At 39.0% G+C, this 27,500-nt stretch overlaps 1 protein-coding gene across 2 annotated transcripts in view; it reads right to left on the bottom strand.

Moving 5' to 3' along the window:
• The window catches only part of LOC138043714 (regulator of G-protein signaling 12-like), a 47,870-nt gene that overhangs the window by 11,011 nt on the left and 9,359 nt on the right, over window positions 1-27,500 (bottom strand). Inside the window, exons 3-14 of one of the 2 annotated variants that reach the window (XM_068890123.1) lie at window positions 24,723-24,901; window positions 22,454-22,540; window positions 21,069-21,215; window positions 20,032-20,187; window positions 19,020-19,100; window positions 17,209-17,305; window positions 14,636-14,653; window positions 14,057-14,148; window positions 6,402-6,590; window positions 5,405-5,487; window positions 4,109-4,232; window positions 1,587-1,677 (exon numbers count right to left, since the gene is read on the bottom strand). In XM_068890123.1, the coding sequence (XP_068746224.1) occupies window positions 1,587-1,677; window positions 4,109-4,232; window positions 5,405-5,487; window positions 6,402-6,590; window positions 14,057-14,148; window positions 14,636-14,653; window positions 17,209-17,305; window positions 19,020-19,100; window positions 20,032-20,187; window positions 21,069-21,215; window positions 22,454-22,540; window positions 24,723-24,901 (1,344 nt within the window). The remainder of the gene's footprint in view (window positions 1-1,586; window positions 1,678-4,108; window positions 4,233-5,404; window positions 5,488-6,401; window positions 6,591-14,056; window positions 14,149-14,635; window positions 14,654-17,208; window positions 17,306-19,019; window positions 19,101-20,031; window positions 20,188-21,068; window positions 21,216-22,453; window positions 22,541-24,722; window positions 24,902-27,500) is intronic. The other variant, XM_068890124.1, reaches the window with a different exon arrangement.

The raw sequence follows: 27,500 nt of genomic DNA, 5'->3' as shown, positions 1-27,500 counted from the left end.
CAGAACACACTAAATTTCATCGTTACGATCCAATTCACAGGCGCCGCGTTTTTCGACCGGCTCTTGTAGGTTTCCGCGACTTCTCAACTGGCAATTCACCGAGTAAACGAGGCTCCTACTTCGGGTGCCAGGTACATTAGAATGACCATTGCTTGCGTGTTACTGAAGATTGCATGTATCAACGGTTTCTTAGTATTTGCTTCTCAGTTTTGTTTATCTGTGACATCTACACGAATTAAAAGCCAAAATGAGGGGAATCGATTATCAGATTCAGACAAACATCCTCAATACGTGACCATAATGAGCTCTAATGGAGGTTTGTATTGAAACGTCAATAATGTCACTAGTACACGATAAATATATCCCCTCCATCAGCCTTACAAATCCAATCGTATATAATTAAGTTTGTCACCATTTGAGACAAAACACTGAATTTTTATGACTGTAATTTGAGATGTTTTTCAATTAGGATAAAAGCTAAGATTACGCACCGCATAAAAACCTTTAAGTGGGAACTTATAATGACAATTCCTATTTGCTCGTACACTCGAGGGCATATTCCTGAATGAAAGATAACGCTAATGTCAACTGTTGCTGTAAATAGAGATATTTAGCACTGTGTGAACACGAAACGGCAAAGAAGGCTGCTGTTCTCATCCAAGCACGAAAATTCGTTCATTCTAACATCTTCCTTTTTAGTAGTTGCACGACAGGCAAAGAATGAGCTAACATCACACAAGTTTCTTTGGTTTTTGGCAAAACTCCAATTTCAGTCTCGCGTTTGCCGTTTGCCGCGGTAAAATCTCTTTAATGTTGCGAGAAGGCCTGGGTTTCTTAAAAGCTTGTCTAGCGCTGACCATTGCACCCCCCTGCACCCCTCCCCTAGTTCCGCTCTCTGGTATCGCAACCAGGCACGGGTTGCTGGAAGCATAGGCCCGATTGTTCGAAAGCCGATTAACTTAATCCGGGATTAGCGTTAACTTCTGTTTCATGTTTCAACTTTTTGGTGAAAGTTTCTTTTGCTTATTTTGTTTTTCAAGATTGACTTCTTCTATTGTAAAGTTTTGCCGATCGAATATCAGCGTTAAAGAGCATTTGGGAGTAGAGAAATAAACTCCTTGGTTAATTTTTAATCTTGGATTAGCGTTAATCGGTTTTTGGACAACCAGGCCCTAGTTGGTGCTAACCATTAGTCAAGAGGTTTCCATGGTATTTAACGCTGGTTAGCGCTGACCATACTTCGTGCAACCCGGGCCTGGTTAAGACATTTAATTAACAAAATTTAGAATATCTTCTCCATTTCATTGCAGCTATATTATAAGCCTCCCTTGTTGGCAAGGAGAAAAGCAACGAAAAAAGACATTCTCGTAAAAAGATAAAAGCAAATGACTTTTGATCTGTGCTGAAATAATTTATAAGCGAGATTGGACAATTTCTTGTTTTTGTCCTTCTTCAAAATACCACTCTTAAACAAGCAATTTTACTGAAAACGGCGAGGCTTAACCTGCAAATCTCAGAATTTTACGGAATATTTCGCCGTGCTATTGCAAAAGCAGACTTTCTCTAAATTTGTATGGTATTTGTACCTGTTAAGTGTTCAGCGGTCTCAACTACCACGTACTGATGTTCGATAGAGGCTACCGGGACATCAGGATCCAAAGGTTCGTCACGTCCGTCCTGAAACAGCAGCACAAAAAGTTGTTTTTTATTTTTCAAATGAGTAAAAATTATCTAAAAGGTAGCTGAAGGGATGTAGGGATGGCGCAGTGGTGAGAGCACTCGCCTCCCACCAATGTGGCCCGGGTTCGATTCCCAGACTCGGCGTCATATGTGAGTTGAGTTTGTTGGTTCTCTACTCTGCACCGAGTGGTTTTTCTCCGGGTACTCCGGTTTTCCCCTCTCCTCAAAAACCAAAAGTTGATTTTATTTGCGTTAACCTGTTAATTTCAATTTACAGTGTCCCCGATTAGTGCTCTACGGCGCTAGAAGATTAGACACTTAAACAAAGTTCCTTTCCTTTACACTCGAAACTAAACACTTGCGAGCTTTACTATTTCGCTTTCTTTTCGTAGCACAATCGATACTACTACTACTACTACTACTAGAAGTTTTTATTAGAGCGGTTTTCAATTGAGTGTCGAAAGTAATTAGATAATTACTTTGGTTTATGATTACTTCACTCAGTGATTGGTTCAAAGTTCTCGCGTCATTTTTTCCTCCAATCAGAAGTGAAACCAACACCAATCGTGGCTCACGCGTGCACATTTTCCCGCGCTTTGTGTCGGCTACGTGTAATAACTTCGAGTTTTGATTGGTTTGCCGGATTGTCTCAGTCCTTTTTGATTGGCTAAAGTAATTACTTTGGTTTTGGTTTTGCGACACTCAATTGAAACTCGCTCTATATAAACACCAATGAAATACCAAGTGAGCTTTCGCGAACATGAGATCTTCACACGTGAACATAACATGCAGGGCTTGAAATTGCGACTCACTGGTCGCCAATGCGACCAAAAATTGAGTGCTGGCGACTAGATTTTCAGCACTCGTCGCCAACTGGCGAATCACGTTAGGATAAACAGTAGACAACTGTTGTATTTGAATCTTTATATGATGAAATCGTTCGGGAGATTTGAATTGGGTAAAACATTGAGTTAGCCGATTAGGTTTATTTGGCGCCCGGAAGACGAAGATTCGGCAAGAAGGTTAATTGAAAATTTAAATCCATCGTCAGTTGTCAATGATGAAAACGTAGATTTAGCCATATTACCGAAAAAACCTCCTCAGAACTAGCTTGATATTGATAACATATTGATAATGAAGCTAGACATCGCACAATGAGTTTAAAATTTGCATGGAGCTTTCAAAAAGCAACCTGTACCCTTAACGTAAAGTGGGTTGGAGAACTTGTTCCCTCTGTTAGAAAGCGAACACTTGCAAAATTGACTGCACAAGGTGATTGATAAATGAAGATAAATATCGTTAGAAAAGTACGTTAAGAAACCAAGTTCCTCTGATTTAAGAGGCTACTGAAACCGTTTACAAGCCGCTCCTTTTATTTTATCTCGATCGGAAACTGGTACGAGCATTGTGGTTGTGTAGGGGCCTAGGCCGAGCAATTGTAGTATTGCGTTTAGTCGCGAGAAACGTAAGTTGCTTGCCCAGTAAGTTGCTTGCCACGCAAGCTGTAGGAGAATAAGAACTACGTTTTGAAGAGGTGAAAAGCAAGGCTAAAAGGACCCATGTTTGCCTTGCTATGGAAAACACGGACTGTGGTTCGCTCCATTTCAAACAACATTAAAGAACACCATCACCAAACTAAGCCGAAAACAACAATGGCTTTAGAGATCTTTCTCGTGCTGTTTTTTTTGTGTTACTTAATAATTATGACTTTCCTTGCATGCAAAGTTGGCGATCAAAATTTATGCCCTGGCGACCAAATTTTCCCCATTAGTCGCCAGCTGGCACCTGAGCAAAAAACCTAATTTCAAGCCCTGACATATTATTTTCACACGTGAAAAGATCACTGTTGCTATGGTTACATGTGAAAATCGCACCTTTCGTGAAATGATTTATTATTTCATTGGTGTTTATATAATAAATAGAATATTACATGGCCGCTTGGAGATACGAAATTTCTCTTCTCGTGTTGAAAAATACAACACTCGAAGAGAAATTTTGTATTTCCGCGCGGCCATGTAATATCCTCTACATTTTCACACGATAACGTTTAAAGCTGAATAGCTTGAGGGGTCGTGCACAGGTGAAATCAAATTTATACACATCAAATCATATTTGGTTTTTTTGAGGAAGGGGGAAAACCAGACTACCCGGAGAAAAACCTCTAGAGGCAGAATAGAGAACCAACAAACTCAACCCACATATGACGCTGGATCTGGGAATCGAACCCGCGCCACATTGGTGGGAGGCGATTGGTCTCACCACTGCGCCGCCATCCCTGTACCGAAGAGCACAGCACATCTGCAGCGATAGTCGATTTTTTGCACCCTTTTAGCCCCCTGTTTCGTGGCGCCGTTATTGACACCTTTCCGTTCCCGACAGGAACGACGACAACAACAGGCAGTTTTTTGCCCTGAGGAACTTCACTTACCACATGTGCAATCACGTGATCAGATGAGAAGCCTTGTCGAGAGAGAATGGGCTCCAGACACAACCGTAAGCTTTGCTGAGGCTTGACTTTCACGGAAACAGGTACACCGTCAGGGAGTTCCAGTCTGAAAGGCAGACAGTACAGTTAATTTTAGTGGAACCAGCTGGAATTGGACACTGCATAATGAAGAAGCGTCAAGCAGTGGGCCAAGGAATTTCAATGGATGGTTTTTCCGCCATGGAAATGTACGTGTTTTGCAAAGTTGGGTTGTTAAAGGTGGCAGGAGTAAACTCAAACGCTAGGGAATTTAGCAACGAAGATGCCTGCAGCAACGAAAGCAATAATCAAATTACTTTTTTTCTCCTTAAACTAAAATTTTCATCTTTTGGCGATGTCGAGGCTGTAGTACCGAACAGATCATAGCTACTCGGCAGAATAAGATGTAAAGCGTCTCCAGGCCCTGACCTCTGTTATGTGCTGCCGAGGAAACTGCTTAGATGTTTCATCGCCGCCAAGTCAGATCATACAAACAACAACAACAACAACAACAACAACTCTTTCGTTAGCACGTTTTGTTCGTCAACTCGGCAGAATTCGTACATTTTGTTCACATTATAGGAAGCTCTTATCCTTGCGTCATCTCCGCATTTTGGTGGATGACAACTTAAAATTACTTCATTTAGTCGCCGACCGAAAGCTGAAAATTACGCCACTTCGCTCCACATGCCTCCTTTATTTCCCCATATAAGCCCTACATTGTCACAAATATAGAGCCTGGGGTACCTGTGAGCTAACATGGTCGACAAAAAATATTATACACTTAATGTATGGTCCCGAGGGAAACAGTCAGTTTTGTTTTCCCGAGAGTCCTGCCTGATGTCTCCCGAGACGAAGTCCAGGGAAACATCAGGACTCGAAGGAAAACAAAACTAACGAGTTTCCCGAGGGACCATACATTAAGTGCTTTGATAAATATTTAGACTTTTCCTTCAACAATCGCAGCAAAACATCCGGAGCGGGCAATAACTCTGGAATTGTATCCCGGTCGGGATACATTTGAATTTGATCAGGGGCACGTAACCAAGAATCAACCAATCACAGTGCTCGTTTTGCTGAGTGACAGTCTAGGTATAAAACAAAAGGATTTGTATGGTAATCCCGATTAAAGACTATAGGAGATTGTTTCCAATATGTTTGAAGATATTGCTTACAAACCACCGATATACCACCGATCGTTCCAATGGCAACCACAAAACACTTGAAGGAAAGCTGAAAATATAGAGTCTATCACTATACCTGAATAATGTTCTGTGTTCAAGCACTATCTCTCTGCCACCCATGATAGACATGTCTTCGTCAAGTTCCTCTAAAGGTACAAGCTGTGAACGGAGAAATGGGATGTATCAGTTATAAATACCGTTTTCCCTGAAAGAAGTCCAAACAGCTAATATTTCGACATAAATTATGAAATGATATTTTCCCAAAAAACACATCGCGAACTGAGCACAGTTTTTGACTAACAAAACCTATTTATTAATTTATTTTATAGTTACATAATTTCATAAGTCAATTAATTATTTATTTTAACTAAATGTATCACATAGGTAGTTACGTGTCCCCAAACTAGGTTAAGATGACACATTTAGTTATTATTATAATTATGGAATCAAGGATGAGTTGAAAATACAAAGCAAGGGAAAATGTCCAGGAAAAAATGACCTTTCACATGTTTATAATCATAAACCTAAAAAACGAGCACTCCGGAATTGAATGCCGCTGCAAGGATCAGTGCACGTGCCAGATATAAAGCTGAGGTTCAACATTGAATAGTGGGTCACAGGCCTATTAAGACAGGAGAACGTTTGATTGCCGGACGCCGTTCCACTAATGGCAACGTTTTTGACGTAATAGAGCTTGTTTCCGTTTTCGCTCAACTACTTTCAAACTGTTGAATGGCCTGTTTCAACAGAAGTACTTCCACGTTATCACAACGTCGGTCATCTGGGGCCCGTTTCTCGAAAGACCCGAAACTTTACGGGCCATTTTCGGGTGCCACAATTCCCTTTGTATCTCAAGAATGGAGAGGATTTGAGTCGTCAAACTTCACAGTTATTTTGCTTTTTGTTACCTTGAAAACATGTTAAAAGATCATCGGCATTCTAAAACAAGCGGTTGGCAGTTTCAAAAATGGCTTTTCGGGCCTGAAAAGTTTTCGGGACTTTCGAGAAACGGGCCCCTGGTCCTAGTCCTAACCCAAGTGACCCTTATAGTGTCGTGTACCACAGCTGAGTACCTTGTCTCCTCCGCCGAGGTACACGTCGTGGACAACGAAGGAAAGATGTCTCCTTTCGCAGAGGTTTATCAGAGCTTGACGCAGGGTCTGTCCTTCCTTGCACAGTACAATGGTGGAGGAGCGGTCTGGTAACACAACTCGACAGAACTGGAATGACTCGCTTTCTCTCCTTTGATCTACGGTCAATGACTGAAAATAAAGAAAGAGGGCGGAGAAAGTTATGGTGCCCTTCGTCGATTTGCGTCTTTCGGGGTCGGGTTCTATGATTAACAGATTAGAGAAAGGGTTATGTAAATGCTCGAATGAACGTCAAGCCTCCAAGCTTCAGTTGGTGGAGCATTGCACCCGCGTTGCAGAGGTCATAGGTTCGAATCCTGTCGAAGCCACCCGAATTCTTCGGGTCTTCGGGTCTCCGGGTATCGGGAATGCTTACATTGCACTTACGTTGCCCACATCTGCCAACATAAGTGCGAGGATAACCTCTCCCTTTCATCTACAACCCGCACTTCAAATAGAGCGAGTTTCAATCGAGTGTCGTAAAACCAAAACCAAAACTAAAGTAATTACTTTGGCCAATCAAAAAGGACGGAGACAATCCAGTAAAACAATCAAAACTCCCACGTAATTACACGTAGCCGACACAAAGCGCGGGAAAATACGCACGCGCGAGCCACAATTGGTTTTGGTTTCACTACTTTGAGCCAATAACTGAATGAAGTAATCATAAACCAAAGCAATTCGCAAATTACTTTCGACACTCAATCGAAAATCGCTCTATATACATTTAGCAACTGTTATTGTTGTTCTTGTTCAAAATACATTAACTCTCGAACAAACGTTGAACCTAAACAGCCACGAAAAAAACCTAAGGAAAGATCGTTTTAAGAAGAGCAAGAAAAGGGACAGACACGAAAAACCGAGACAAAAATGGCACGCAAACACCTCGACTACTAACCTTTTGGTTACAGTTCAATGGGCGATCGACAAAAATTAGGATTTAACTTCAACTTAGAAATTTTGTCAGTAGACCGTAGAAGTGCATGGCCGTGTTCTACCGAACACTAAACTCTTCGCTATACGGTATAGCGACCGCCATATATATATATAGATATATAGCAATCAAATATAAATAAAGTTGCTTATTTATCTGTTGTTCCTAATTCTGGTGATCTTAATTGCTACTTTCAGACAACTCAATATTCACTTAGTGTTAAAATGAAAGAAAGATCAAATTGGGGGCAGACATTTTCAAATAACTTAATGGATTCAATGATATTTTTACGTGGTTTACTGAATATGCGGGAAAAGCAAATCTTAACAAATGTTATTGAAATCCAAAAAGAAAATTGGGGGTAACTACGCATTTTTCGAAGATAATTAATCAACAATATTTGTAAAATGCTTTAAAATACAAAGCAATGTGCCGCGTTCTATTCCAAATTGAAGCTTAATTATCTCAAAAAAATGCATGGTTACCCCCAATTTTCTTTTTCGATACCAAGAACACTTGCTAAATTTTGCTTTCTCCGCATAGTTTTGAACCGCGCGAAAATATCCCTGTATTAATTAAGCAACACCCATAGGAAATCCGAGTATCTCAAGATGCACAGAACGTAGGCACCGTCCTTAAAACACTTGAAATCCTCAAACAAATCCTCACAGAAGCTTAATGGATTTACAAAGTGCTCTCGAGGTTCATTAAAATTCCTGTACACTGAGCTTCACTCCGGGAAAGAGCATGCAAAGATCTCATGATGTTAAGAAAACATCTACTAGATCGGTGCACTAACGAACTGTCTCCAAAACGGGGCCTTTCGTAAATATCTTAAGTGCTTCCTCGTTTAAGAAGCTTATACTAAAGGGTTATCCCGGAAAAAAAGTAATATCCAGTCGGAAAACAATGCACAATGAGAGACCGGATATCTGGCGCAGAAATATATTGAAGCTAAAAATCAAAGGGATATATTTGGCGATCTTCACGAGATGGCATTTGGAATGATCAATTAAACGGAGAGTCTCAAGTTGAACACTAATATCTCAGTGAAGCCATGATTTTCAAAAAGTTTCCCAACTGAATTAGACAAGGAGGCAGACAGCCACTTAAACAATACTTTCATTATTAAGGGACTTGCAGATCTACGATGGCGACATAGACGAAAAAGTCACCTCAAAACATAACTTTAGACAATCCTAGGTCTTTCGCGATTAGTCCTTGTCGTTCACGTCATAGAATGTGGACGAGTTTATGAGGGGTGATCAGGGTCAAAATTCAGTTTTGCTATTCCGCAGTTCGATTTTGCAATGAGACTGCGCTGCTATCTTATTACGCAATTTGTTCTACCTGTTATGACTCGCAAGTTCGTTATTACGAGGTTGAAATACGCCATTTTATAATTACAAATTGCAATACTCCATTCTAATTCAGTTTGCCATTATTACATTTTGCCTTCCTGTTACGATGGTCGAGCTCCAGTTTTGCCGCTCTACTGGTTATTCTGTGAACAGCAGTTTGGCGTTCAAAGTCAGTTTTACTTCGTCTGTACGTCTTTCCCAATTGCTACCTGTGTTCCGTTATGCAATTCAGTTGTTCTGTTACGCTGTTCAGTTGTGCTGTTACGCTGTTTAGTTGTGCTGTTACGCTAACCCCGCGCGGTCCGAGCTGGACGTGCGAGGACTCAGAACGAAAGCTCACTCCAATTCAAGATGGCGATGGCTTTGTTATTGTTGTCGTTCTTTGTTTTCTATGGAACCAGTGGAAACCATACAAAAAATACCTTCAATATGTTTTTGAGATTACAGTGCTTTTAGGTGTCTCCGTCAACTGTGAAGAGAAGCTTGCGTTGTCTGTTTCTGCGAGTTATGCTGTGATAGCAGGTAAAGATTTGGATCATATAGTTTTAGCGATTGTTAATGACTTTCCGAAGTGTGGTTATAAGAGAATGACTGGTTTTGTGCTTGCAAGTGGACTTAGTGTTTAGCAAAGAGCGGATCCGAGAGTCAATGCGTCGTGTTGATCCAGAAGGAGAGTAATTGAAGGGCATTACAGCTTAATACCGTTAATAGGAGACAGTGTACACTCACCCCTAGTATTGTGAAACATTGACACCAATCACAAGCTTAAAAGGTTAAAAGGTGTTAATTATAATGACTGGTTAAGGTATACATGTCAAACTGCACTACATACCTCAAATGATAAGAGTTCCCATCTGAAGCACATGGAGACTAATTTATACACTTTAATAAAATGCAAATAATGCAAGACGTTGATTGTGCACACTCCTGCCAGCAACTTTACTACCCTTATCTGGTCTTCTATCAGGATGTGAGAGCATACATTATGTAATATCATCATTTTCCCTTCTTTATCTGTTTTCACCCTCGAGGGGAGACCGTAACATGCTACAGCAGTTGAAATTTCTTCAAAAGCAGTTATAGCTGTTGTTATCACGAAAGCTGAGATACAATGTCAATTCGACTATAGCCATCAGGTTTTGTGTTTTACAAACCTATTGTTCATAGGATTAAGGGACATTCATGTACTGAACGAAGTGGTAGATGTATTATTCAAAATCCAGATCCATCTGACAATTTATATTAGAACAAGAATGAGGAGAGATCAAGTAAGATAATTAAGGTAAACGTTATTAAAACCAAGTTTAGACCTGGGTATATAAATGTCTACTTGTATCTGTTGTAGTTTAAAGGGCCTATGTCACGGTATTTTAGAATGATTTGGCAAAATCTTTAGTTAATCACAAATTTTAAACCCGAAAACGGTTATCTAGAATTCTTTTACCAATAAAATGAAACAATCCTTGGAAAGAAAATTATCGTTAGACAGGGAAATTCTAATAAACTATTGTAAAATCCATTTCATTCTCGTTACTTTTATCCTATCCATGTATCTCTTTAGCTTTATTTGTATTTCTTTTCTTTTCTTTTTTTTAAGTTTTAAGTGGTTATTTTGAGTCTTGAGTGGAATGAAATTAATCATGCATGGCATAGCCCTTTTAATGTTGACTACATATGTGAAATAGAGCCCAAATGCTTGAAACTTTTTTTATTGTATTAAACCAAAACTTGCCTTCAGCAACATTTACCTTACCCCGTCTTGCATTATTTGCATTTTAGTAAAGGAATTCTAGATAACCGTTTTCGGGTTTAAAATTTGTGATTAACTAAAGATTTTGCCAAATCATTCTAAAATACCGTGACATAGGCCCTTTAAACTACAACAGATCCAAGTAGACACTTATACCCAGGTCTAAACTTGGTTTTAATAACGTTTACCTTAATTATCTTACTTGATCTCTCCTCATTCTTGTTCTAATATAAATTGTCAGATGGATCTGGATTTTGAATAATACATCTACCACTTCGTTCAGTACATGAATGTCCCTTAATCCTATGAACAATAGGTTTGTAAAACACAAAACCTGATGGCTATAGTCGAATTGACATTGTATCTCAGCTTTCGTGATAACAACAGCTATAACTGCTTTTGAAGAAATTTCAACTGCTGTAGCATGTTACGGTCTCCCCTCGAGGGTGAAAACAGATAAAGAAGGGAAAATGATGATATTACATAATGTATGCTCTCACATCCTGATAGAAGACCAGATAAGGGTAGTAAAGTTGCTGGCAGGAGTGTGCACAATCAACGTCTTGCATTATTTGCATTTTATTAAAGTGTATAAATTAGTCTCCATGTGCTTCAGATGGGAACTCTTATCATTTGAGGTATGTAGTGCAGTTTGACATGTATACCTTAACCAGTCATTATAATTAACACCTTTTAACCTTTTAAGCTTGTGATTGGTGTCAATGTTTCACAATACTAGGGGTGAGTGTACACTGTCTCCTATTAACGGTATTAAGCTGTAATGCCCTTCAATTACTCTCCTTCTGGATCAACACGACGCATTGACTCTCGGATCCGCTCTTTGCTAAACACTAAGTCCACTTGCAAGCACAAAACCAGTCATTCTCTTATAACCACACTTCGGAAAGTCATTAACAATCGCTAAAACTATATGATCCAAATCTTTACCTGCTATCACAGCATAACTCGCAGAAACAGACAACGCAAGCTTCTCTTCACAGTTGACGGAGACACCTAAAAGCACTGTAATCTCAAAAACATATTGAAGGTATTTTTTGTATGGTTTCCACTGGTTCCATAGAAAACAAAGAACGACAACAATAACAAAGCCATCGCCATCTTGAATTGGAGTGAGCTTTCGTTCTGAGTCCTCGCACGTCCAGCTCGGACCGCGCGGGGTTAGCGTAACAGCACAACTAAACAGCGTAACAGCACAACTGAACAGCGTAACAGAACAACTGAATTGCATAACGGAACACAGGTAGCAATTGGGAAAGACGTACAGACGAAGTAAAACTGACTTTGAACGCCAAACTGCTGTTCACAGAATAAACCAGTAGAGCGGCAAAACTGGAGCTCGACCATCGTAACAGGAAGGCAAAATGTAATAATGGCAAACTGAATTAGAATGGAGTATTGCAATTTGTAATTATAAAATGGCGTATTTCAACCTCGTAATAACGAACTTGCGAGTCATAACAGGTAGAACAAATTGCGTAATAAGATAGCAGCGCAGTCTCATTGCAAAATCGAACTGCGGAATAGCAAAACTGAATTTTGACCCTGATCACCCCTCATACGAGTTATCCTAAAACTAAATTTGTACGAGCGCTTTCAGAGTAAAAATATAGAATGAAAGGTTCGCATTTAGTTTGTACTGTATTATTTAAAAATCCGATAGCGACGACAGCAAAGGCTAAAAAGAAAATACCCCCAAAGGACAATTTCGTGCTTCTCAGTGTGGCCACTTCAAGATTATTCTTTGAATACAAAGTTTGTGTCAGTTATCCAAGTATGAAATTGATCGGAACGACCTTAAGGTTAAAGGAGAGTTCAAGGAGACTGAAACATTTGTCGTCCCGTAATAAACTTCTCCACATCCCGACGAATGTAGCAAAATGAAAAACATCTACATGTCTATTATCATCGCAACATCTTAAACGTGTGTCGCTCAATTGGTGAAGGAAAGCACCGGTATCGCAGCGTTTAAATCCCGTTCAAGATCTCAGCAACAGTATATCCCCACAGCAAGTCGTTCCCTCCTCCCGTTTTAAAGTTCCTTCAGGGGGACGATACGGCTACACGTAGGCTAAAAAAAATCAACCTTTTTTCGAACTGTTTTTAAAAGGGTATATTACTGTTTACAATCAAATGTGCCAACCTTAAAAGAATCCTTTTATCGAAAGCCCCTGACCCAAAATACGTTCTTCCCCTTCCCAAGTCCACACCAAAACTTGGCGCCATTCGATCTTTTGAGCTCTGTGTTAACGAGGCAATTTCACTTCTATACTTTGTTCAAAACTTAGATTAGTTCTCATCGAGTTTAAATCAATGATAAAACGCACTCAAAACTGAACCAAAGAAAAGGGGCCTTTTTGTCGTTTTCCTAGCTTCATTAAATTTAGACAATAATCCTACACCTTGGTCAAGTCTTACAGTCATTACGTCTGACGGCAAAGTGGCATAAACGAGACGAAAACAGCAGGAAACACAACGAGAATTTGTCAATTAAAAGGCAGGGCAATAGAAAACGTCTTATTGCAATAATGTAACAATATTGGAAATTCTCTTGTTATTCAAGAAAAGCAACACTTTCTGAAACGCAGACAACACGACACATCACTTGACAGCGGGTCCAATCTCTCGCTAAAAGCAAATTTAATTATTCATCACATTGTTGAAAACATAAAATACCAAACTATTAAGACGTTTTGATACAAATGGTCATTAACCGGCTGCATTTGTTCGGTCCCAAAACATAAAAAAAACACATTTTGGGGAGAACAGAGGTTGTTTTTTTTTTCTAATAAAACAAGAAACAACTAAACTGTAAATTGTTGAACGAAAACCAAACCACAATAAAAAACGTCGCACTTGAGTAAACGTAAGGGTAAAATTTGCTACTTGTAAAAACTCAAACTCTCTTTAGTTTGAATAAAAGAGCGACAAACAATAAACGACAAGAAAAGAAGACTGCTATTTTTACGGAAGCTACAGGGATGCTATATCACTGATCCCTTTTCTAGCGACCATACAGTGACCCGCCAAGAAATCAACCTCGTTCTCAGAGTCTCTCTTCTCTGCCTCCTTTGTCGTTGAGGACAAACGACAAAGGAGGCAGAGAAGAGAGACCCTGAGAACGGGGTTGCCAAGAAATTCGCTAGAACCATTCAGAGAACTATCAAAAATTTACCAGGGACAATTTGAACCAGACATCACTTGTGCAACTTCGGTTTACAACTTTTAAATAAAGAAAGCAAGGGGTCACGTGCAATTTGCCATCCAATAATTTGTCTCGGATTTTTGGAGATTTTTCGAAAAGGCTTCTAACTATGGCAGTAGCTAGACTTGACAAGTTTTTTCACTTTTGATTTAAGAAAAGCACGACATCTTTAAAAAAATGGAAAATACTGAGATCATCACTAAACATTTCCTTTAAAAGTGATCGTCCACCTTGCGTGATAATCACTAAGCGTGACACACGCTTCAATCACTGTCACTCGTTTGCGTGACACAAGTAAGAAAAAAAAAGATAAGACTGAAAAACACGAACCTCAGAAGAGTAGCTAATATGTTGTACGGAATCCGACAGCGATGAAATTGAGCTACGAGCGCTGCCTGGTTGACTGCCGAACGACCGATCACCTATAAGAAAACAAATTAAAAATCAGTTAATATGGATGAAAATACTCTACGACCTTTCAGCCTCAATATTACATTGAAAAAGATCAGGCCCCCCAAAAAAACACACTAATTAACCAAAAAACACTTGAACTTGCTGCGAACTCAATTTGTTTAGAAATATCCTCCTTCAAGAATCAAGTGCAACTAAAAATTACTAACACGATGACCTTGGAAAGAAATGGTAAACATCTCCAACGTTAACTATACTTACAATGATCATTACGAAAATTAAATGTCACTGGGCTTTGAACATAGACGTTTGTAGCTCGCCTTGTGATCTGAAACTTTAGCATCTCTGTATTTTTTTAAAACAGCTTAAAACAACTCTCAACAAGGGCCGTAAAATGATCTATTGTCCGATGGCAGCAAGATGAATTTAAGTGTTCTCGTTACTCCGAGAAGGAAGGCAATACGAGCCAAGTTTTTTTCCGGAAACCAATATCCTCACCTTTCTTGACGTGTTTGCCTGTAAAGTAGAGGGGAGGGACGTTATTAGCATTCAAGAACTTGAAAACAGAAGCAATATTGTTTCAGTAGGTCTTAACAACCAATAAATAGAAGCGCTGCATACATAATTCAAAATAACTGTTGTTGACAAAGAGAAAGAAATATATCTATAACCGACTTCTTTTTTTAAAAAAAAAAATTTATTTCTCCATACACATCATAAAAAAATAGCATTCCTTCTCCAGACAAAAATCTTTTCAGATTGCGGTCTATTTCAACTGGTGCGAAAACTGACTTTATTTCATAAACTACAAATAATGGTAAAGAATAATACACACCAAGCAAGAGCTCGATATTACATTAGAAACAAGTAATAGCCAGAGTCAAAGAAAATAAACAAATAAAACAATTCGCAATAAGTGTAACTCAACTGCAAACATTATTCAATATTGAAGTTACCTTTCCCTTGGTAACAAAATCAAACCCGACACATAGAAAAGAAAACAATGTTCTAGCGTATTCTTCTCGCGATTTACAACAAGTTGTGGGTGACGTGTTAATATCAAAGTTGAGTACACGTAATGGAGTGCAAAAGTGCTAACGACAATTTATACAGAACTTTCAATCGCAAGATTTCCAAATAAAAACCATTTGTTACATTTAAGCAAAGCAAACGAACAGTATTAAAGAGAAAAACTTCCGACTCGATAACTTTATAACGGTAAGAATTTATCAGTGTTTATGTAAATGACCCGTTTTATTTTAAGATTGCAGCATGTAGGACGGTTTAAACAGAAAAAAAAAGAATTTACATCGATAACAGCGTTGGAAACACAAGAAAAACAGTGCTTAGGTCATTTAGACTAAACAAAGTTGGCTCGTTGAGGATTGCCCCACAAAAAGCAAAGGTTAAAGTTCATCGCTGTTGGGTGTTTTTTTTTTTCTGTTATAAAAATAAATTGCCACATACTACTTTTATATTTCTTTTTACACTAATCACCTCTAATGGAGAAAAGATACTTAGCAATGTAAATGTGGTTGCGTGAAAACAGGTTAAAAGGGAAAACAGCTCACTTCCGGTTGCCGTCCGCGTCTCAAAAACGCGCGTGCTTAAGCTCCCTAATAGGGAGTTTAAGATCTACGACGGCGACGTCGATGAAAACGTCACCTCAAAATATAACTTTGCGCTATCGTAAGTTTCTCGCGGTTAAGCCATCTCGTTCGCGTTGTACAATGTGGGCGAAGTATCCTAAAAATAAATTGGTACGAGCGGTTTCAGAGTGAAAATAGAGAATGAAAGATTCTCTGTTGCATGCTCGCGTTGTCATCAAAACCTCAAATCTAGTGATTTCACGTCGTTGTTGTGAAGAGGACCGCACGAATTTGTGCTAAAATGCGCGCCGCTCGTGCAGCACGATTGTTTTTCCACTTTTAACCAATGACAATAGAGAGCTTACGAAACGACGACGCCGACGGCAACGACACAAAACAATAGGTTTAGTGAGCAAAAACAATGACTCTGCACGCTCTGCACGTGCGTTTTACATTTTGGTACATTTCTTTGCCGTCATCTCCTAAATGACGACGTGAAATGACCAAATTCAAGGTTCTGTGGAGGACGTTAGCAAATGACGATGAATTTTCAGTTCTCTCTCTACGCTTCCAACCCACTCATACCAGTTTAATTCCTCACCAGCTACTACACATTTTTAACGCGAAATGACATGAAATAGTTTCACAGTGATATAAATAACGAGAATTCGTATTTTTAAATAAAGTCCTCGCAGCCGTCGTCGTCCTCGTTTCGTAAGCTCCCTACTGTTGTTTCGAGGCGTTCTCGTTGACGACCACGTCGTAGATCTTAAAGTCCCTAATAACGTGAAATCACCGACGACGACGACAACGTGCACGAGCATGTAATAACGAACGATTCATGTTCTATGTCTACTTTAAAACCCTTCTCACCCAATCAGTCAGAGGATATTTCGCAAGTATTGTACAACGTCAGGAGCCCATCCTGGAGCGTGCAACTTCCATACAGTGTCTGTGAAACGGCGTTTTCACAAGTAGGTTTATTTTTAGACTAGCCCTTCCCGCGAATTAGATGAAAAAACAAAGTCAGTTACGGTTCGGTGACCCTATGACGTCAGCTTAATTTCTTGTAATTGGTCATCGGGCTCCTGTGGGAGTCTCATTAGCGGGAAATTCAATCTAAAAATAACACTTATCTGGAAATATTAACGATAGCGCTAAGTTATTTTCTGGAGTGACGTTTTCTTTGACGTTGCCGTAGGCACTGCTTAAACTCTTTCTTGGCCGGCGGCGGGTTGATTAGTTCATTACATTAATGGAACATTGTTTTTCAGTGAGTGATTAACCCATTGACTCCTGGGGATTCTCCATTGACGAGTAAAATCGTCTGGCGTTAAACAGAGTAAAATACTAAGTATGGCCCGGTTTAGGTCGATTTAGGGGTGAATGGGTTTTACTTAGTTTTGAGTTTTAAATAGACGCTTGTAATTGTATGATGTTTCAGTTAACTCAATTGAAATCCCTCCGTTTAATCTGCCTAACCTTTCCACGGTAGAAATGACCTCCTCTTGTCTCCATCCGAACCTGAAGTAGTTGATCTCTTACTACTGTGTTTGCTTCCTCTTCCGCGCCGTGAACGCTGGAGGCAAGAATAAACAAATGAGGGGGTTACTTTCAAAACGAAACTTTGGTGCTGCGTCCCTAGCAAGTGAAACTTGATAAACGTAATTACCGTGAGAAATATTTATGAGCTGACATTTCGAACGAATAGAGATTCAAATGAGTAATTAAAGAGGTGACCACATGCAACACCCATATTTTCGGGGAAATCGGCGGCATATGAAAACCAGACTAGCTGAAAAAAAGTTGTGCCGCACGTGCGTTTGCTGAGAAAGTTCAGTGCTCTTTTGAGAAGCACGTGTCCTTGACGGCTGTAGCAACGACAACGCGAATTTTTTTTTTGTTTTTTTTTTTGTGAGCGACGGTGATCCGTTCACTTTCCATCTATTTCAACGCAGTTCTTTACAACGAGCAGTCCTTCTTTAGCCGCTTAGTTAGTCGCGAGCAAGGAGAAGATAGGCACGAGAAAAAATGGCCCCGCGAAATCTGGACTCGAGGAGGAGCGAGCTCGCCTAACTAAGGGCACCGGTGGCTCAGCTTGTTGCATCGGGCTGGCATGCGGGAGGTCGTGAGTTCGACTCCGACAGGACCAGCACTCAGGGTCTTAAAGTAGCTGAGGAGAAAGTGCTGCCTTTGTAATTACATCTGTAAATGGTTAGACTCTCAAGTCTTCTCGGATAAGGACTGTAAACCGTAGGCCCCGTCTCACAAATATCTTCCACGTTCATAAGTTCCCTGTGGGACGTTAAAGAACCCACACAGAATTTGAGAAGAGTAGGGGATGAAGTTCCCGGTGTTGCGGCTGTCCTTTGTGAGTGTGTTCTCTCCAGCAGAAGTGGCCATCTTGGCAGTGATGTCTCTAGAAAGGCTTGTGGTGTATGAGGCCACCCAAGCAGAAACAGCCACAAGGCAAAAGGGACTTTGCCGAGTGCTGGAACATATAAATGTACCCGTAAGCGACGAAAGATGAACTGCTCGTAGTCAATCGTTGTTTCTACCAAATGAATTAGACAAAGCTGAGGCAGCAGCCAATCAGTCATTGAATCCGGCTTGGCAACACCTGACGTAATCAGTTTCCATATTACAGTACTGGCCACAGGAATAGCAGCATCTACACGCGCGTAAAATGCGTGCAAGATGGCGGATTTACGCGCAAAATACGAACTATTACACGCGCCTGGAATTACACGCAGTCTGGCAAAACCTGACGTAATCAGTTTCCATATTACATGTAGGTCATACGGTATATGAGCTGATAACCGAAATTGAGTGAACCAATCAGAAACCCAGAAAAGCAATATCCGAGGTCGAATTTTTAATTTAAAAGGAAAGAAAGGAAAGGAAAGGAACTTTATTGAAGTGTCTAGTAGATTTAGCGCTGGAGCACTAATTGGGGACACTGTAAAGTGAAATTAACAATTAACACAACAAGTCAAATGTTGGTTTTTGAGGAGAGGGGAAACCGGAGTACCCGGAGAAAACCTCTCGGTGCAGAGTAGAGAACCAACAAACTCAACCCACATATGACGCCGAGTCGAGGAATCGAACCTGGGCCACATTGGTGGAAAGCGAGTGCTCTCACTACTGCGCCATCCCTGCACCCCTGACACATTCTTCGGAGAAAGCACATATTTAGCGTTGAATTAAAAAGTGCATTTAAATCAGCTTAAAGATTCCGAATCCCTTTGTCAAAAGTTTAATATTATCACTACTTTAACACATCAGATGTTTACCTGGCCTTCGAGACTAAAACTGCTTCTACCACTGCTACTGGAGAATTCGGATTCCTCAGACGACAGATACAGAAAAGAGCCCTGGAATTTTTAGATGTTATGAACAGTTTTTAAGTTAACATTTAGGGCCCTTGATTGTGTATTCAAATTTAATTTATTAAATGGCAGGAATGGGGTAAGTGGCCTTAAGATCAAAATTAATTGTTTACAACTATGACTAGACCTTAAATTTTACAGTCCAAGTGAGTCGATTTTGGAAGACATAATTTTAAATTTGTCGTAAGTAGTGTAATCAATGTATTAATATTTTTAAAGAAAACAAATAGTTAAATGAATAATAAACGTGAAATTAATGTCCACAATATGTATCAGAATTCAAATTATGTCTTACATGTCACACAATTAAGAAATGGCGTTTAGAGAAAACTGAACAATCGAGGTTACTGAAATCAATAAAACTTTACGACATTACTTTTATAACGATGCTTTAAGGCTTTCTTTTAAGGCTTCCTCGTGTATTTTGTTCTTTATAAATGCTTTAGATGGTTTATTCCAAGTAGCCATTAGTCACCATGGAGGCAATGTTTATTTCAATCAAGAAAGTAACCATCGATAAAAGAGGGCCCACTTTTGGTCTTACCTGGAGAAAATCTCAAGGGAAACGTAGACCGTCCCTGGTAACTCAAACAACTTTTTATGATAATGATAATAATAATAATAATAATAATAATAATAATAATAATAATAATAATAATAATAATAATAATAATAATAATAATAATAATAATAATAATAATGTATGTTACAGCTCCTTGCTTTTCACAGTTCAATATATGGCCCAGACGAAAAACAAGGGACAAAACTTGCAGTACTGCTCTTAAACGCGGTTTCAGCAAGTGAACCCCCTCAAACTAAACATTACCCTCATGCTCAGTGAATCCATTCAAAAGACATCCACTTTTGAACAGATTCTGTAATTCATGCTAGAACACTGTGGGAAAATACTTTTTACCTTCCAGAAGAAGCTGCCTCTGCCTTTGAATTCTCTGGGTTCCTCTCCTTCCTCCCCAGGGAGTGGTGATCCTTCCAGATCAGCCACAAGGCTTTGCCTGTACACATCAGACTTTAGGAAGCGAGGGTAGCTGTCAAATTTCATCAAAGTATAGACCTATGTATTCAGAATCATAAAGATCAATAACTGACCACCCATACCCTTTCCATGACAATGACCCTTCACTCCAGGGCACCGTTGTTCGAAAGCCGATTAAATTAATTCAGGACCAGCGTAAAGTTTTGTTTCATGTTTTTAACTTTGTGTTGTGGTGAAAGTTTCTTTTGCTTATTTTTGTTTTTCAAGATTGACTTCTTCTATGGTAAAGTTTTGCTGAATATCAGCCTTGAAGAGCATTTGGGAGAAGAGAAATAATTGTTAATCTGCTTTTGAATAACCGGGCCCTGATTGTTAAAAAATTGTCCCATGTAGGGGGGAGCGAATTTGTTTCCTTTACACCTCAAACTAAAGAAAAACTCAAACACCCAGAATCAATTTCTATTCCTGGTGATCAATATGGACCATCCATACTATTTCCAGCATTTAAAATTCTTGTCTTTTTGCATGTCTAAAACTTTGCACTGCCTGCAAGAGCTCTTAATGACATCTGTGCTACAAGGAATGTATTTGGGAAATTGTTATTGACACAGTGATTGTATTCTTACGATCTATAATAATTTTTAATGTTGTATAGTGCTTCCAATTCTTACTTTTTAATATTTCTGTAAATTGTGTACATGATTATTTTTTAATGTTTTTAATGTTGAATTGTTATTAAAAGAAATTTCAAGCTCACGATACAACTTTTTAAAGACATGTTTCGGCATGACTCAGGCCATCATCAGTTTAATGCTGTTATATATGAATTGTTATTATTATTATTTCTATGACAGCCCTGCAATTTAAAAACTTTCTTTAGGTTTTCCAGAACACACGCACACCTGCAATTTGCACAAAGGTTTCAGCCCATTTTTTTCTAAATGCACTGTGTTCTTTACCTGTTGTTGTTGAAGGTGAAACATGTCACAGTTTGGATTTTGAAGTTGCTCCTCTGCATCTTTCACAGCATTACTATCAATGTTAACAGGCATAGGAGCATCTGGGGCAAGATGATTGTGGAAAATGTTTTCGCCTTCAATCTTCAGCTGAAGAAGAAAACAATAATATTAATGAGGTTAATACAATATAGGCAAAGTTAAAACCAAGCCAATGCAGCACTTTTGCCTGGGATATTTGGGAGGAATCCAGGAAGGTTTTAAGGGGCATTGGCGTGTGCTTTTGCTCCAGTTGCTTTTTTTTCTTGCTTGCTTCTTTTCCCTCCCTTCCGTATTTTGGGGAAAGCATACATTCCACACTGGTTTTTCTCAGAGATGTGTTCACAGGTGCCTGGGAGCTGGACTGTAGTTTGGTTGCCATGGTGACCTCCTTGCAGCTGAGGAGAGTGCTGCCTCCTCTCTTGCTACGGTACCTTTAAAGCACATACCCTCCAATAAATTGGCCTAGTGTTTTAAACCCAGTTAAATGAGAACCTAAACTGTATACAAGCCATGCTGAGCAAGCTAGACTTCTGGTCAGCAGTCAAACATCAAGTGCATAAATTTAGGATAATATGGATAATATTTTTGCAATCTCCTTTGAGATCCTGACCTTTATTGTAAAGTGATCTGTGCAATCTCGATGGATAATTTTAGTGTTACTCCAACTGCTCACCTATTTTTTTTTACATTAACTCAACAGAGGAAGCAAGGAAAAAGAAAAGACCAATAAAAAAATGGAGAGTCTCAAAAGCTTTTAGAAAGAAACAATGACTGTTTATCCCTTCACCAACAGGACTAACGAGGCATAGACTCTTACCATTCTTTCAACTGGTGATACCTAATCTACGATTTATCCGTTCCATTCCAGTATTAGTCTGTCATGTACTTCCAGCAGATTTATTTATTTATTAACTTTGCCAGTCAAGCTGGCAGAGCGCCACAACAGCTTGCGTCAATTACTGTGGCCCCTTTTTTACCCTCCCGACCATGATACACAACAACGGAAGACAGACCACAACACCGGGTACAACTATGTGCCCTACTCTTAGCGACAAGAGATTTATTTAGTCTGAATGGAGACTCATGGCTGGCTTATGGGAAACAGCCAGCCACTGGTACATTATTTACATTGTGTACAGTACGTGTATATAAGATAGTCAGCAGATGGTTAACGGAGGCTATCTGTATTCTGCTGCCACATACACACAAAATATGATTTCTCTTTGCTTGTAATAAATCTTATCAAATATATAAATAAATAACTAAAATTAATAAATAAATAATCAGACTAGAATTAAGTCTCCACATACATGTAGCACACAGCAAGCAACAACTAAGGCATCTACCTCTTCAAAATTTGTCAGGTTCCTGAAGTTTTCACAAGCAATCCAAAACACGATGTTTTCATCACTAAATTCTTTCTTCAAAAATTCCTGTCAAGAAACAACAAATACTTTCTGTGAGTACCACAGTACTTTTTATATACTTTCCGTACAATGAAGTGACCTCTGACACTGAGAACACATCCACTACTCTCAACATCATTTTAGAGGGAATGTGACTAAAAAAACTCTGAAGAATTGGGATTGGGTCCCTACACCTGTGAACACAAGACTTTCGTTTAATTTAGATGTTTTTGTTAGTTTTTCATGTTTACATTGTAGTTTCGTCGCCTTAACCTTCATTAGCGCCTGACTTTTTCTGTTCCATAATAGCCCCTAGTTTTCCTTTGTAAGCTTTAATTTCAATCATTTTTCCATATGCACGCTTTCCAAAACCTTGTTCGGAATGGAGTTAATTTTCAACACCTTTTTCGTTTTTAAGCTTAAGGATTTGCATACATGTAGGTTTGGTGTGGTCGGATTTTTCGGGTGAATTGTAACAGTTCAAGCTTAAGTTTGAGTGCACCGCAGAGTTTTTTTGGCGTTCCTTCTGGCCAACCTGTATGTGCATAACAAAATCATTGTGGTAGTTGAACCTTCCGCTTGATTACCGTAAACGTCCATGTATAAGCCACACTTTTTTTCACAAAATTGAAGCCAAAAATCAAGGGTGCGGCTTATCCATGGATACATCTGTGTTTGGAGTTCTCAAAAACCTAATTAATATTCATAAAATCCTTACGATGTCAAGAAATAAACGTAAAGAAACTGAGAGCATGTTGCTGTAGTTCATTGACTTTTTCATTCAGTGGTGGCTCCTAAAGGAGCAGTTTGTGTCTTCGAGTGTTTATCAGCGAGTCTTCCTCTCCAAAAGTTCTTTGAAGCAATTAATTTCCACTTTACTCAAACAACTGAACACCAATGTACAAGGAATCTCCATTCCTCCGCACAGCTGTTTGCAGTGACGTCTGCAGCCAGTCACTTCCACGCATATCTTTTCATCACATGCAATAAAGTACCACAAAATTTGCGAGTACTCGCGAGGTAAATGGCCAACTGTTTCGTTGTTTTTTTACCACCTTCATGGCAAATTTGTCGACTGCATTATCAGGCTCCCGCTCCTGTTCTGTCCTGAAGTATTGTAATATTAATTAATGAAATAGAAACTGAAATGATTGCATCAATGCGCGTGCTTTCTGTGTTATCCCCAGACAATCGCCAGGCCCTGGCCCAGACTCCTCCCAACATTTAAAGCTTGGCTACTAAGCACTTGTTTGTTTGTCTTTTTAATGCCGAAGGAATTTCAAGTTTATGGTGTGTTTCGAAGTGATAATCTTGAAAAAATCAGATCGAAATAGCATTTTAAGTTAAAGATGGTGTAAATTCCAATGGAAAAGAAGGTACAACAAATGAAATTTCGCTTTCTTTAGACTTGATAAATGTGAAAGATGTGAACTTCTATGTCAGTGTTTCGAAACCTTGATTGTTTGTCCTTCGTTGTTTGTAGCAATACAACTCTACTGAAACGTGAAAATGTATTGTTTTCGTTTTTTTCCAAAATTTGCGCTTCCAAATCGGGGATGCGGCTTATACACGGACGTTTACGGTACATTTACAATGTACCTTAAAAATATACATGTAATAAATTAATATAAAATACTAACCTCGTTTTCTCAGTCTGCACTCTAAGTTATGCATTTTCTTTTTTCCAGTTGATTCATGGCCCGCACCATAAATCAAGGGGAAAAAAGTAGGTCCGTAACTGAAATTACTGCCCATGAACTTGGTTAAAAAGAGGTATACAATGTAGCATATCTTTCCTTTTGAATGCCAAGAATAATATTTTCATGGTACCATTCAACTCTCATCATTATTGCCATAAAATAAATGGATATTGAATAAATTCTACACCCTTGTTCCACAACATGTTTTCCCTACTATTCAGGTTTCATTGTATTTCAAATACTTCACACAGCTCAAACTGAATCCTGACATCAAAACAGTGGGTCCTAGTACAGTGTAGTCTTTACGAAGTATGCTACAGTTACAAAGTGTACATGTACACCAGTTTACAGCAAATACTCTTTTTTAAGTTCAAGAATGGCAGCAAAGTGTTTGGAAGTTTGAAAAGCCTTTAAAAAAGCTTATTTTAAAATTGGGCCAAAATCTGGAGAAATACAATGTAATGTGCAAGGTTCACTTATACAATGTACTGAGGAAATTGTTTTCACACCTTGAAGCACCCTAAACCAGCTGGATCTTCCATTAGCTTGTCAAAGCCAAGAGCCCAACGACTGACTCTGCCATCTGTCTGTGTCACGTCACCAGTCATGCTCCCCAAACTATGGATACTCTGAGTACTAGAACTGAAGCTCCCACTGGCATTTAACGTCTTTCTTGATGATCCTAGAACTGAAATAAAATACAGCTGTAGTACATATCGAAAAATCCTCTATTGAGCCCTTCCTCGCAAATAAGGCCCCATTTTTCAGAGGAAGAAAGGTGTTAAGCCCCCTTCCCTCCCCTTATTCTTCATCGCCAAATCAATAAATAACAAGACAAGGGGCCGACAAAAGTCGGAGGTAACCCGAAGGTTCCTTTTCCTTTTAGCTTCTACTGCAACTCACAGTAGGGGTGGGTGCCACTCCTATCTCCTTGCATGCACAAATTATCCCCAGTGATACTGGTACTCATTTTACCCACCACGATTGGATGGAAAGCTGAGTGAACTTTGGAGCAAAGGAGCTGGGACTCAAACTTGGAACGCTGAGATGCAGTACGTGAGCGATACCCACTACACTGTATATGCTCCCTTCAAATCAACACTGCCCTGTATTAATTACATGAATTCACGTATATTCACATGCCAGAAATTCGGATTTGGTTCCCGCCAGTGAATAAATTAGCATGTTGCAAATAACTTGTACAATGCATAAATATCACTCAAATCTCCATATTAGACAGTCATTGCCCTAGTACAAGACGGGAAGTAGGGAATGTTTCTTTCTTTTCTTTTTGCTAAACGTACAGGTACATGTAAATGCAATTCACTAACTTACACTGAATAACCGCAATCCTCTCTATTAAGTCCCCCTCAAATGTGCTTGAAATAAATAAGCCCCCCAGGGGGCTTAATAGAGAATTCACAATTTGCTTTTTTATCTGACCTCCCCCTCAAATAGTCACGAAAATCTCAAAATAACTTATACATGTATGTAGTAACATAAGCCTGAAATGTAGGGTCTTAAATTACCGTAGTTATTTGGTTATAAGGCGCACTCGGTTATAAGACGCACCCTAAACTTAGCAGTTTAGTCAAGCTAACTTCTCAAACTGAAAATTATGCAAAAATACTCGGTTATAAGACGCACCAAAAAATTGAGAGTTATCAAAAGCAGGTGATGAATTTGAGAACAATTATCCTTATACAATTGGCATGCGAACTCTTTTTGTTAACATAAACAGAGTGAAAAAGTCACGCATTTAATGATAATTATACGTAAAAACAAAAACTAAAAGTTGACACCTGAAATGAATGACCACAATCCTCTCTATTAAGTCCCCCTCAAATGTGCTTGAAATAAATAAGCCCCCCAGGGGGCTTAATAGAGAATTCACAATTTGCTTTTTTATCTGACCTCCCCCTCAAATAGTCACGAAAATCTCAAAATAATTTATACATGTATGTAGTAACATAAGCCTGAAATGTAGGGTCTTAAATTACCGTAGTTATTCGGTTATAAGGCGCACTCGGTTATAAGACGCACCCCAAACTTAGCAGTTTAATCAAGCTAACTTCTCAAACTGAAATTTATGCAAAAATACTCGGTTATAAGACGCACCAAAAAATTGAGAGTTATCAAAAGCAGGTTATCCTTACACAATTGACATGCGAACTCTTTTTGTTAACATAAACAGAGTGAAAAAGTCACACATTTAATGACATACGTAAAAACAAAAGCTAAAAATTGACACCTGAAATGATAAACATACAACACATACACATTTATTTGAACCTTCCGACTTAATAAATAGTCAGAGTTCAGACTTCAGACTTCAAGCGAAAGCGAATAGCGCAAAAATTCCCACAGAAAGTCATTCAAAGGTGTTCAACAGCTGAATATCAACACGCCACCAAGGATGCAAATTTCAGTGCACAAGAAAGTCTGGATGAACGAAGAAGGTATGTTTTATCTCCGCACTGTTTGTTCAGAGAAGAAACTTTTCATGCGAACGACAAACACGATTCTTGGAATATTCGAAACAAGGTTCAAACGATTGTATTGTTGTCACGGGTATCACGTTACTGAGCGCATGCTCTTAAGGACTTATGCAAATTTCTGTGTGTTTGCTTTTCTCTTGAAGTCGTTTAGTGTTCTAAAGGTCTCTAAAAGCACTATTTTTTTTAATAGACAACTAGTGTCCTTTTCTTGTGTTGTTTAAAGTGCAAGTTCTTCTCAAATTGTGATCTTAAGATTTTGTTGCGCAAAAATACTTGGCTATAAGACGCACCCCAATTTTAGCACTAACTTGCCACCCAAAGACAGATTTTTCTTGAAAAAAACCGTGCGCCTTATAACCGAATAACTGTAACTTTTGACTACGGTGACAATCTTTTTGGATCCTGCAAAGCAAGTTGAAACAAAATTGCCAAATAAGAAAATCGAGGTCACATCATTCGCTACACAGAATTACAAAAGCATTACCTTGGTTTTTCAGCTATGAGACTATCATAAAGAACTCAATTTTTAAAAGAATAATAATTATACCACTTATAACAACACAAAATCATTTCATTATTCTTATCTCAACGAGGTTGGCAGATTGAAAGCTCCGGTTCTCATTGTAAAATTCTGGTTGTTTTAGATGACTCCAGGCCTGTAAATTTTGGCCCTTGGTTTAGAAATGGTTAAATCCGTCTTTTGTGATGCTGGCTTTTGTTCACGTCAGGGATTGAGTCCACATTCAGGGCTCAAATTTAAATTTTTGGATTACTATCCTTTCTGGTTAG

The sequence above is a fragment of the Montipora capricornis genome, chromosome 3 (assembly GCF_036669925.1).
Source record: "Montipora capricornis isolate CH-2021 chromosome 3, ASM3666992v2, whole genome shotgun sequence".
In the NCBI taxonomy this organism is placed as follows: Eukaryota; Metazoa; Cnidaria; class Anthozoa; order Scleractinia; family Acroporidae; genus Montipora; species Montipora capricornis.
Note: the sequence above shows the minus strand (reverse complement) of the source record. Positions and strands in the feature narration are given on the sequence as shown.